Source organism: Telmatherina bonti (assembly GCF_933228915.1).
Source record: "Telmatherina bonti genome assembly, chromosome: 22".
In the NCBI taxonomy this organism is placed as follows: Eukaryota; Metazoa; Chordata; class Actinopteri; order Atheriniformes; family Telmatherinidae; genus Telmatherina; species Telmatherina bonti.
Genome location: NC_136631.1, coordinates 23,241,756 through 23,254,888, shown reverse-complemented (window position 1 = coordinate 23,254,888; position 13,133 = coordinate 23,241,756). Strand labels below are relative to the sequence as shown.

Here is a 13,133-nt window from a genome sequence, read left to right as displayed (position 1 = left end):
TAAATACCTGTGAGGCTCTTGTACGTTTGTCATATCGCCAATCTCTACTTGCTGTAAAATGTACATTGAAAAAAAGAAAATCAAAGAAGTGAAACTGATTAGAAGGCACAGACGTGGGGGGGGCTGCTGGGTGAAACATTGTCTCTTTGTCTTGACGTAGCCACCAGAGGTGCAGGACCTGCAGGGCTTGTGGTTGCATGAGTGGGACTGTATAAAAAAAATCACATAATTAAAAAAAAAAAAAAAAGGGAGTACCCAGCCCACAAACACAAAGCCTCTCAGTTAACACTCTGTTAACTTCAGGTTGTTCAACATGAGTATAACTGGCCTGACAGTAACAAAAGAACCTTTGCTAGCGCAAAGGGGGATAAAAAAAAAAAAAAAAAAAGGGCTGTGTGCGGGCAACATATCATCAGGGGATTAAAGGACAGGATACATTACATGCCACCAGTCAATTACAATGCAACAGGCTGAGTAAACACACAATGAGCACATTTGGCAAAGGCACCGTACCCCTATAAACTGTACTTTCCTTGGTGCTGTTTTTGCATCCTACAGGGAAAAAAGGGTGCCATTCGGGTATAGCACAGAAGCATACTCCAGTAATGCCAACGTCACAGTGATGCCAACGACGGAATAATGCCAATAATGTAACAGTAATCGCTGGCAGTAGTGTTTGGTGGAGCATAGGATCCTTCTCCTCTCACTCATAAGCTCATCACGTCTAATGCTCGGCATAAAAACAAAAAAAAAGTGCTTCAACTCTGTTAGTCATAATGTATTTACCATCTCTTTCTATAGCTCTATAGATATCTCTGTATATCATCTCATAGCAAAACACGGGATACAAAACAATCACTATTGCTATACCAGCACTAGCCATGAAGAAGGAATATTATTGTCAACATCTGCCTGAAGTCATCGCATGATTGTTTTTTTTTTTTTTTTTCCTTTTTGCCTTCTTTATCTTTCAGTGTGAAATCAGTTTGTGTTCAAAACTCTCTTCCAAAAGGGGCTCTGCATTTCAAAATGGCACATTTTGCTTTACAAAACAAAATAATAAAAGATAATATGAAAGGAAGCATAATCACAGATCAAGTTAATGTTTTTTTTTGTGTGTTTTTTTTGTTTTCCTTTTCAGAGAATAATAATAATAATAATAATATTCATAATGGTGTGTCGTTACAGAAGAACATCACAGAACCCTTTCGACAACTGCAAACGCGACATCTAGTGGACACAAGAAGCCTGCACTTTGGCATTAAAACAGTAAAAAATAAAAAGATACCAAAAGCTTCATTATAACACTATTCAGGAAAAAAAAAAAAGCCAAAGGCAGAAACATTTATCCCAATACAAAGGACTTGAACTGATCCTAAGGCCTGGCTTGCTACATGTCTTTCTAAGCGTTACAAGAACTGCTCGCCTGTGCACGGCCGAAACAGGAGATGACAACAACAAAATACATTTGGTTACATGTATGAAACGGCAATGATGACTGCAATGCATGGACTGATAAGCTACAGGTTCCCAACAGCTCTAAGAGAAACATTTAAAGGGTTACTGAGATAAGGAATGCTGGCCTTAATCATACAATCTAACATACATCCATCAAAAAAAATCTTAAAGAAAAAAAAAACATGCTACAAGAAAAAATTAGTATATAACTACACTTGTCTCTTAATCTTTAAACAATAAATAAATGAAGATTGCACTGTAATTGGCATGTAAAGTACTGTATGCAAATATATAGTATAAATAAAACCTAGAAAAGAAACTCTACCTTAACTTTCCCATCAACTTTGGCAAAGGTTTTTTTTTTTTTTTTTTGAGCTAGTAAACCACTTTGCTTACTGACACATACAGGAGCAAGGCACAGCAAAGACAGAAGACAAGATACAGCAAAAAAAAAAAAAGGGGGGGAGAGAAAATAAAGGAGAAAAAGAGAAGAATGAAAAGAAGACACTATTATATGATGATGATGATGATGATGATGATGGTGATGACAGCAATGGGGATGACAGGATTAGAGCTCCCCTCTGTAAGGCCTTATCCCTGAGGTACATTACAGGCTGCCAAGAAGAGCTAAACAGGACCTCTGTCTCCCATCAATCCATCCGCTTCCACGCCCCACCCGACAAAAGTGGACATAACACATTAACTGCGCAGGTCAGGGCGACTTCTTTGGGTTATCAAGGAATGAAATGGGTTGTACCTTGGCTTCGATGCACAGGTTTGGGGTGGAAAGCGGATGTGGGGCTCAGACAGGAGGTCTGGTGGGGGGGGGGGGGGGGGGGGGGGGGGGGGGGGTTCATCTGTCACAATGCCCTGTTCTGTTGAGTTGTGTTCTGTCAAAGGCTTGTTTGGTTAGTGAACATTAGTTCAAGTCCTCAGAGAACATGTCCATCTGAGTAGAGATCACAGACTTGTTACTGCTCTGATTACATGTCAATAAAGCACCTTTTAAAAAGAAAGAGAAGTTGTGGGGGGGTGCACAGGCAGAGAGATGAGATGGGATAGATCGTATACAAAAAGAAACAGCCAGAGCGAAAAAGGTAATTACAGATATTTATGAGCGAGAGATGAGAAAGGAAGGGAAAAGTCTTCAAATGCATCGATTCACAGACGAGCTGGAAAAAAGGAACAGCTTCAGCGCTGCTCTGGCAGCTGGCTAAGTCGCAGGCAGGGTAAAGCTTAAGCTAACTCCTATTGGCTTTCACGGCTTACACACGTAGCTCTGAGAAGGGCGGCTAGCGGGCAGACTGTTAGCATCATCTCTGGGTCCATAACAGTGCGTACACATCGTCACTAAAGCTAGAGTTAAACAGGCTGGAGCAACGGTGGCTAAGATGGAAGAATGTGAAGGGCTTGACCTAAGAACAAACAGCCAAATCCTTTCCCAGTAATTCACAGCCAATCATGATCCCAGCCTGGCTTCCAAAAGCCAATTTATGTCCAGCATATAAACACCTATGAAGACTCCGATTTTGATAAAAGAGCAGTGTTTAATGGCTCTTTTAGCCTTCTGTGTGAGCTGCTGAACTGACCTCAGAGCTGCTGTCCATGAGCACCTAACTCACTCCTCGTGTTTTTAATCTGTACTTCAAATCCTTACATTGCCATCACTTATATTACATCATTTTATAGCATTACAGATATTTGCTATAAAATACATATATTGTATATATGTATATATTAGATTACCAGTTTCCATTCTTTCTTAGATATAATAAAAATCACAGGATAGCAGCATCTTACACCACACGTGGATTGCATCACTTTGGTAACTGAATAAGTGAATGATTGAATGGTAAAAGCTGAGCAGATACGTGATTGACTTCTTCGGAGGAAATGCGTGTTTCTCATTGTCAATGCAAGAGCGACTTTGCATGTGTGCATGATTACATACGGAGGTCTTCATGTGCATCTGAGCATTGGGTTTTTGTCAGACTGTATGTGAGAACAGGTACGGACTGCATGAACTTACGACAGCCTGTTAACAAAACTGAGCAAGTATGAACAGCTAAAGCTTTGAAGACCTACATTTGAGTATGGCTGAATGAATGCAGACTGTAGTTTTAAAACACAGACAAATTAAACACTGTAAAACAATAAAAAAAAAAAATTAAAAAGCCCCAAAAAAGTAAGGCAATGACTGTCAAGAATTATACACTTTCTCTAAAGAGTATGTTTTAAAATGATATAAAATAAAAACATGCAAGTCAGTATGAAGAGCAAATGTTTTGCTCACAGTTATTTTAAGGCTTGATTATCAGTTTTCTTTCCCAACCAAGGTACAGCCGAGGTAAAGCCAAGGCTTTCCTTGACAGAAATACTTAAATGACACAGACAATCATACGAAGAAAACAGTAAAGTAGAACAAACTTAGAGCAAACTGAGTGAAGGCTGAAGACAACAGGAATAGCCTGAATCGATACTTAGACTAGGGGAAAAAAACAAAGAAAGAGAAAAAAAAAACATACATAGCCTCAAAAAGTACATCTCAAGTGTTTTGATTTCATTCGGGTCTTTCGTAGACATTTGAAAAAGTTTTTTTTTTTCTGTGATTTTACTTTCTCTTTCTATCCTATAGTTAAAGATTCCCTCACTTCATGAAGAAGTACTGTAGCAAGCAGGCGATGAGGATGGAGAGGCCTGCGAACACGCACACGATCAGCGCAGCAAAGCGCTCATCGCTCGAGATGAGGCCTGCCCCCTTGCCCGTTTCCATGGCGCACTGCTCTCCCGAGGATGCTGCTTCTTGGCGACGCAGCGTGAACAAGGATGAGGGGCTCAGTGGTCCGCAAAGCTCCTGGCATGTATCCTGGCAACGACGGCAGGCACCCACGCGGAAACGATAGTCTGTGTTTCCCTGGAGACAAGAGTATTGGAATGCTCCCTCTTCTCCCTTAAACACCTGCGAGGAGAGGTCAAAAGGAAGTTAAACTGTCAAGATGTGCAGCAAATTACTGAGCAGTGTGAATGATTTTTCCATAAAAAATAACAGCGTGAACAGCGAGTGAGAAGATTTAAGCTCATTGTTTTACAATGCGCGTTTAGCCGACTGACTTGCATGTCTGCTAAGGCCACAGCGACATATGCTTAAAGGTTTTTCTTCCAGCAACACAATGACTTGAAATGACTGGATGCACATCTAATTTCCACACATATCCACACAATTATGGCTTTGTCAGCTATAAAGCCTCAGCAGTCTTTCCATCCAACCATTTCCTAATTCAGTTATGGAAAATAATAACAGTCACAAAGATAAATGAGTTCTCGTTTCTTTCTGCAATTTCAACCATCCAAACTCAGATTTTAAGTGTCTGTTTCAGTGTTTCAGCTTATTAAAAAAAAAAAGTCTTACAAAACCTCTTAGAAATAAGTAAACATTTCCTTTCGCTTTTGGTGTAACTGCCTTCCAATCAAAACTGAATTAATCCCTCTAAAGATTAAAAATATGTTTCAAAAACTACTATAATAATATGATTTAAACAAGGCTCTGCTTCAGAGAGAGACAGAGAGACAGACTAACCTGTTTGTATTCAGACTCACGTCCCACCAACACCTGGAGCACGTAGCTCACACGATCTCCTCTCATTGGTGGAATAGTCTCCCATGTGATCTCACACATGTTCCCGTCCAGCTGGTGCACCCTGGGGGCTGTTGGAATGAAAGACATTTAAGGAATTTTTCAAACATTTGAAAAGGCTCAGAATCAGATGAGGAGCATTTCTTCTCCACAAGTAAATCTCCTTTCAAATGTAAATTTCTGCCATTTTTTTGTTGTTGCTCACTCTCAACATGCAGCGTTCCTGGGAGATTCTCCTGATTGCTTCATATTAACAGTAATGGTTCAGTTGTTAATGGTAGTTAATGGAGGGCTGTTTAGATTAAGAGCTACGGCATGAAAAAAAAATAAAACAACAAAAAGTCATGTGCATTAATTTTGTTTTACTCATCGTGGAAATTGTTTTGGATGGCGGAAACATCCTCTGGGAATAACGTAATTTTACACTGAAATGTAGCAGATCACAGCTCTGATGCAATCAATCGCTGTGCTAAAAACAGCTCATGTTGCATTCGACCAATGATTTATTTGCGTATTTACCTCCAAATGAAAGCCAGTTTGGAGAAAAACTTTTTAAGAGATGCACATATGATTTTAAATCCTAAATTTACACATTTCTGAGAACTTCAGAGAAGTAGCATTAACCCTTGAAGCTGTTAATTGATATATCAGTGGTGAACTGCACATTTACAGTTCTGCAGTAATACCTGTTACTTTAAGGGAATGTCACCCAAGTGGGTATTCCTTCAGCTACATTTTGTAGCTCATCTCAGTTTACAGCAAAGACCAATAATCAAGCAAGGTTACAATAAACATGTCATCCTTAACAGCCTGAAAGAAAAAACCTTGTTTCTTTTCCTCCTTCAATAAATGAGATTAGTTGTTTCACCAGATGATTTAGACGTTTCAACTCATACATACGATATGATAAGATCTAATATACTACATTGTATGTGTAGTTGGAGTTGTGAGAACCTATTGGCACCTGTTAGTCAACAGAAAAGGCAGTAAAAGTAAACAAAAAAAAAAAAAAAAAAAGATTTTCCCTCAGTGGGTTTACCTTTGAGAGCCGGTGGTACAGATTTGGTGGTGCAGAAAGTGTGTGTCTCAGAGAAGGGACCCTCGCCTGCATCACTGATGGCCTGTATTCTGAAGCTGTAGCTGCTGGACTCCATCAATCGCTGGACTTTGTAGGTGTGGCTGGGACCGCGATAGATGGTGATGAACCTGGAAAATCCCCAAAAAATCTTAAGTCACAAATCTGGACTAACCTGTGTTCTTAACTACATGTGGCTGATGCAAACCCCCTTTCTAGATTCTAAAGTTCTATGGTGGAACATCCCTAATGTCAACCTGCCACAGCAACTCCGGACATAACATGTCTTTATTTGTATATTTTTGTAAATTTTCCACCAAGATTTCTTCCAAGATGAAGATGAATACACCTTTTTATGGTAATTTTTATTGGGCCATTTGGGTGTTGTGGTACTGGAATGCTTTCAGATGGTAATTCATGCACTTTCTATCATCTTTTAGGACGAGTAACCATGACAACGGGAGCAGTCGTTTACTTGTCGGAGCTGCTGATTGAGATTTCCAAAGCCCAGGTCATAAATCCATATCATATTTTATTCCCAGTACAAGAACATTTCATGCATTTTACCAAAATATTAGCTCATTTTTAATTTGATTGCAGCAACACATCTTAAATAAATTGGAAGAGGGACAACACAAGACTGGAAAAGTCTTGGCATGAATCATAAACTGGAGGAGCATTTGACAGCTAATGAGGCTAAAAGGCAACAGGGCAGTGACATGACTGGGTATAGATACAACATTTTAGAGAAGCAGAGCCTCAGAAATGTATAGATTGGCGTGTTTCTGATTTGTGGAAAGTACTTTTCCAGCTTTTTGTTGCCCCATTACAATGTTTTAAAGATATGTTGCTGTCATCAAATGAGCTAAAGTTTTCAACATCTGATATATTTATGTTCTATTGGGAGTCAATTTCTATTTTTCAGTGTCCAAATACCTTTCATACTATATTTATTACCAAATCATTTTTCCTCCATAATTTACACTGCTATGCTACAATCTTCCTTTAGGAATTCACAAGTATAATTCATTCATTAAATGTTGGCACATTTTCCCTCGACTTTCAGTGGCAATGAAACAAGCAATACAAGGAAACTGTTGATAATGGCTCTGTGGTGTGTGACATGCAGGGTAAGCATATGCTCTAGAGAGGAGATGTCAAAAAACAAAATCAGCAGGAGGAGAGAAGAGGGCATCTCAAAGGAATAAGACAGTGGGTATTTATGTAGAGCTGCACAGTGGTATGGAGGTTTGCACTGAGCCCTCACAGCTAGAATCTCAGCTGGGGCTTTTCATTGTGGAGTTTACATGTTCTCGCTGTGTTTAGATACTCTACCTTCCTCCCACACTCCAAAAACCTGCATAAGTTTACTGGTGATTCTAAATTTACTCCAGGAGTGAGTGTGAGTATGCATGGTTATTTGTTTTCTTTTGTTGGTCCAGACCACTGACCCATCCAGAATGCATCATGGCTCTCAAACTACGACAACTATAAGAGGGTCCAGATCTCTCTGCCACCACAATAATTTAAAAAGGACATAAAAAATAGATAGTTGGGCCATCTATTAACACACACTTACTCATACTGACAGGTCATAGTCACAAAAATGACTGAAAACAACCTAAACTGTTGCAGGTTGCGAGAGGAACAGCTTCACAAACTGAAGGAGAAATAATAAGTGAGTGATTCAGGAAGAGCGGTAGATCTGAGGGGTTATTTATGTCTGCATCAGTTGTGCAGCGAAGTAAAATCAAGGTCTGGTGTAGGATGGAAGTTGTGGTAGAGAGGGAAACATGATATATAAGACAAAGGTGATGGGGTGCATGAGAACAGAGAGTGCAATGAGAAAAGAGGAGAGCAGGAAGAGTAACTGCTAATCAAAAGAAAAGAATTGATGATTGAGAATCCAAGTGTGTGTGTGTGAGAGAGAGAGAAAGAGAGAGACAAGAGAGGTCACAGTTTAGTAGAAGACTATAACTCCAGAGGAGCTCTTTATGTAGCTGCACCACCGAAAGCTGATGTGTTTCTCTGGCTGATATATGGTGTTGTTAATCCTTTGCCTTACTGTTAGACCACACAATAAACACTCACACCCAGTTATAGCACAATAACCTGGCTGATTACCAGTGTAGATGTCACATGCATCTGCATCTTTCCTTGTTTACTCTCTTGTGAACTGGATATGTACAAGTACAAATATGTCAGTGAGGAGCCATGACCTCCTCTCTCATTTGGACAAAGATGAGAGGCAGGATGTCAAAACAATTAACACATAATATGGCACAGACAGTAAACACCCTTCCACCACATCACCAGGACACAGTTAATGAGATCATTTGCATCCTTGATTCAGAGCCAAAGCCAACCAATTGGCCACAAAAAGCAGCTGAGAAGGACATGCTACGGCTTTGTTTGATGCTTTCCACCACTCTTGAGTCACTATGCAGGATTATGCAATTGGGAGTTCAAATTTCCTTGAATGGCAAAGTTTCTCTTTTCTTCAGCCTTAAATCCAAGCTTAAATTCAGCATCATTGTACCCACCAGTCATTTTAAAAGACTTGTTTTCAAGAGCTTGCAATGTTTCTGCTCACAAAGAGAAGCGGAAATCCGTTCTTGACATGCAAGCAGTGTGACAACGTCGTCTTACTTTTGCTTTTAGTCATCAAAAGCAAGTGAAACCTAAAAAGTGCTCCAGTTACTTTGCAACTTGTCAATGCCTAATCCAAAAGAAATGGACAAAGAAATTAGGAACATACTGGTTGAAAGGCTTAAAGACAGACAAAAAAAATGCAAGTTGCATGTTGGTTCTTTGTGTTAAGACACTTAAAGCCCTTCTTCGCTACACTGCATTATCACCAGTTACCATGGCATCCTTACAACTCCAAATAGCCTTACCAGAAGGCATTTTGGGTAATACGGATAAGGAGGATGCGAAATGAGAAAAATCAAATGAATCCATCCAGCTTTACGAGGGCAACATTAGAGTAAAGAAAATGAGAAAACATGAAAAAAGCAGTGGGAGGTCAAAACATGGGCTGCGAGTCTTTATAGAGGAATGGTGGGAAAGCACACCAAGCAAGAAAGAGGAATGGTGAGGTAAAGGGGAGGAAAGCAAAGAAAATAGGTTTCTTTATCATTTTATACCTTCACAACGCAAAGGCGCTGCTGGTTTAATGGGAGAAAAAAACAAGGAGAGTAAAGGAGGAGGACTGAAAGAATTATGAAAGGAGTATTTATTTCCCATGAGGTTCTTGTGAAGTCACCTGCACACCAAATAAAATGGGATTAAGAAATAAGAATTAAATCAATGGACAGAGAAAGAATAAAAAAGACACAGACCAGAGGACAGTCAAATATAACAAGGTTTATGCAAAATCCCAACGCATATTAGCAGAAATTACAGCTGGATATCCAATATGTTTGTTTACAAAGTTAATATTTCAAGACTTTATACTTTCTGTTCTATGAAAATGCTCTTCTTATCCTACTACATACACACACCTGAATGCCCAAACCAAAGACAAAAAAAAAAAAAACCCCAATAATGTTCATTTATTTGTTACAAAGCGTGATGAGAGTGCAAAGGGGAGAGATGAGGAGCATCCCCTGGAAACCAGCTCCGCTCATTTATCTGCTTATACAATCTACCTCTACACACACACACACACACGTCATCAAATGATGATCCACTGCTAATGCAGCAGCTAACAAAACCAAATGCATCATCTTATAGCCAGCAGCAGCTGCAGTGAATGACTCTTAAGCAGACCCGACTAGGTTGAACCAAAGGAACAGATTGTTATTAAGGAGTCACTCTGTTAAGTATAATATCGATACGTCCCTTAAACACACTTATTGAGTTTCTGTTCAGAGCCTATTACTTGAAACTGGGCTGGTTTTTGCTTTTGTGTTCACAAACTCTAATTCTACTCAGATTTTTTTCCCCCCTTTTGTTATTTTGATGATGCACTTCATGAAAAAGAGCATTTATTACTGATTGGTAATACGGGAGTTGTACAAGTTATTAGAATGTTTTGTAATAGATATTTTGGAGACTTTATTTAAAACAAGCACACAAAAATCAAATGATTTTCTGAAGGGCAGAATGTTCTGAAAATTTAAGTGAAATCTCAGCACTTTAGGATAACTTTGTGGAGTCATTTATTTAATATCATGTGGAAATATCTATATTCCTTATCACTATAAAACCTTCAGCTCTACCTTGATTTTGATTTCTGGTTCATTTTGAAGCTTCACTCAAAATGTTTCAGGATTGTTTTTTCAGAGAAGCACACGGCTATTTGGACAAGCATTGGTTCTTGAGGTGATTAGACTGAAAGGAGAAAAAGCTTGAATTCCCTCCCAAGTCTATTAAAAACCAGCAGGAGGGAACACGGAGACTAGAACAGAAATAAACTGGCCATACAGAGGATAAATTGTCCTCCACTTTAAATCTATTCTCAGACCAAGCAGCAGTATTTCTGAAAGAAAGGAAAATCCTCATTTCTGGACCTTATTTAAACATTTTATGTCTTAAAAATAAAAACTAAAAATCATAATTAACACACTATCTATTATTTAATAATTACAACAGCCAATCTAATCTAAACTGGTTTTGGAACAGAATTTATAGAATATCAAAGGGATTCTGAAATGAAATGAAAAATACTTTATTAATCCCCAAAGGGAAATTCAATATTGTAGCAGATAATTAACTGGAGGAGGTCTCGTTCCGGCAGCTGATGGCTGCTGGCAGGAATGATCTTCTGTATCTTTCAGTCTTACAGCAAATGCAAAAAAAAAAAAAAAAAAAATTAAAAAACTTATCAAATGCTTATTGTATTTCGTCAGTTTATTGCTCCCATAAGGAGTTTTCTAAAACAGCAAGTTGTTTTCCTAACTCTGATGGTGAAAATACTCTGATGACTCTGCAGTAGTGGGGTGATGGACAAGAAGCTGAGTCCACAGAACTGATAAATCAACTTGTGAGATGGTGCAGAAACAATCACATCATCTGAATACAAACAAAAGATCATTTTCAATTTCAGGAGGAAGCAAATTATGCGTTGAATCCTGAGAGAAGAGAAGGAGGTACTGGGAGTTAAACTGGACAACAACAAACAGACTAGAAATGAGACTCTTCATGAGGACTCGAAGATCCTTCAATATCTGCACCAAAATGTTGCACATCTTCCATTAGTCTGTTGTGGGTGCAGCCATGTGTTAGGGCAGCAGCATCCAAGCAGAGACTTAAAAACACTCAACAAACTGATGAAGAAGGCTGGTTCTGTGTTGGGTGTAACTTTGGAGCAGCTGGAGCTGAATGTCCAGCAAAAAATTCTGCACAAGTTGTTGAACATACATCCTCACGTCCACCACAGAACACAGTGTGGATCCAATGCTGTGTTTAATTAGAGGTTTCTTCAAGTACGCTACAATACTGAGAGGTATGGGAGATTGTTCCTGTCAGCAGCCCTCACCCTCAGGAACAAGACTTAAGATCACCAGTTAATAATTGATTATTTTTAATTAAAAAGAAGAAGAAGAAAAGAACAACCATATTAGTGCAATTTCCTTTAAGGGATGAATAAAGTCATTTTCATTTAATTTGATTAAATATTTGTAACTTTTTTTCCAATCTATTACTTACATAAAAAGTTTTTTCCAACAGCAAGTTGTGTACTGATTGCTTCTACATGTTTCTGGGTTCTTAACACAATTTAAGCTAGACAGTCCCCCTCCCCAAAATCTGCCATCTCTTATTCATTTGCACCACTTGCCATAAACATAATCTGTCCTCATCACAAATCCGCTTATCTTAACCTTAAAATTTAATAAAAGCCATTCATTGGGTCCAACAGTAGTGCAGGATAAGTCATGAATTAATCTTTTTTTTTTTTTTTTTTTTAAATGAAATTGCCAACTTTACCGCATCATTAATACCTGAAGCATTTTTTTTTATTAAAACCATGCCAGAAACAGCTGTATAAGGAATATATTGCACAGGGTAAAAAATATAAAAAAAATTGATGGGACAAGTCTTCAACAGACATATAATATGTATAATATGCTCCAATGCAGTCACCAAGTCACATTTAATTACGGTCTAAGCTTTAAAAAAAAAAAAAAAAGATAAATAAAACTCTTTAAACTGTGAAGGCTGTTTCCATTTGGCTGGCAATATTGTGCATGTGTGTGTGTGTGTGTGTCCTCTGTCCTGATTTGTGAATATGTTTGTTACAGAGGTTAACAAAACCCAGCTTGCTGTATATGTGCCCATCTGTTGCCTTCTCCACGCCGTCCCATTTCAGTGTTGCCAGGTTATGCTGGTGCCAACGTCATGCCAGCCAAGCCTTAATTTAACCCTGACAGGAGCCAATGGGAAGAGTAGAAGGCTTCACAGCAGAAGGGGGAGAAAATCTGACAGGTGTGCAGAAAGAAAAGCTCATAGAAGTGGCTCTTTATTGCTATTTAGTAAACTGTTTCTGTTTTCATGAGGTTAATGTTCTGCTAGCTCCAATGCTGATTAAATAAAAGAAAAAATCCCTCCTCTTGCCCTCTTCTTAGTTGTGTATTTAACTCCATGTTAGAGATTATATCCCAGTCCTTCCCATCCACCCCAGAATGCTATTACCCCTCTTTCCCAGTTGCTCCTGTCTGGTCGGTGGGTAAATGAAGAGCTGATTATTGGATACGGTTTCCCTGCTGGCTGCAGATGCTCCTAGCATGTCTATTCGCTGGTACATGTAGTTACTGCTCCCCACACACTCACATGCACACAAATATAGAGATCTGCACAATTACCTCTTACTACACTTGGACACTCACAGTTGCCCGCTTTCCTCAAGCCACTGTGATTCTGCAGCTCACTCGTGTGTCTGCGGTATTGACTTAGATCCTGATTGTCTGTATTGACTGGTCCGAGGGAAAATCGGCACGCAGTGTTTCTGAAATCACTTTCTTC

At 39.0% G+C, this 13,133-nt stretch overlaps 1 protein-coding gene across 1 annotated transcript in view; it reads right to left on the bottom strand.

Moving 5' to 3' along the window:
* Window positions 1-2,311: 2,311 nt before the first annotated feature.
* fndc3ba (fibronectin type III domain containing 3Ba) overlaps window positions 2,312-13,133 on the bottom strand; it is an 85,901-nt gene continuing 75,079 nt past the window's right edge. Inside the window, exons 25-27 of the mRNA XM_079262466.1 lie at window positions 6,132-6,298; window positions 5,036-5,163; window positions 2,312-4,417 (exon numbers count right to left, since the gene is read on the bottom strand). Coding sequence (XP_079118592.1) covers window positions 4,106-4,417; window positions 5,036-5,163; window positions 6,132-6,298 — 607 coding nt within the window. The 3' untranslated portion in view covers window positions 2,312-4,105. The remainder of the gene's footprint in view (window positions 4,418-5,035; window positions 5,164-6,131; window positions 6,299-13,133) is intronic.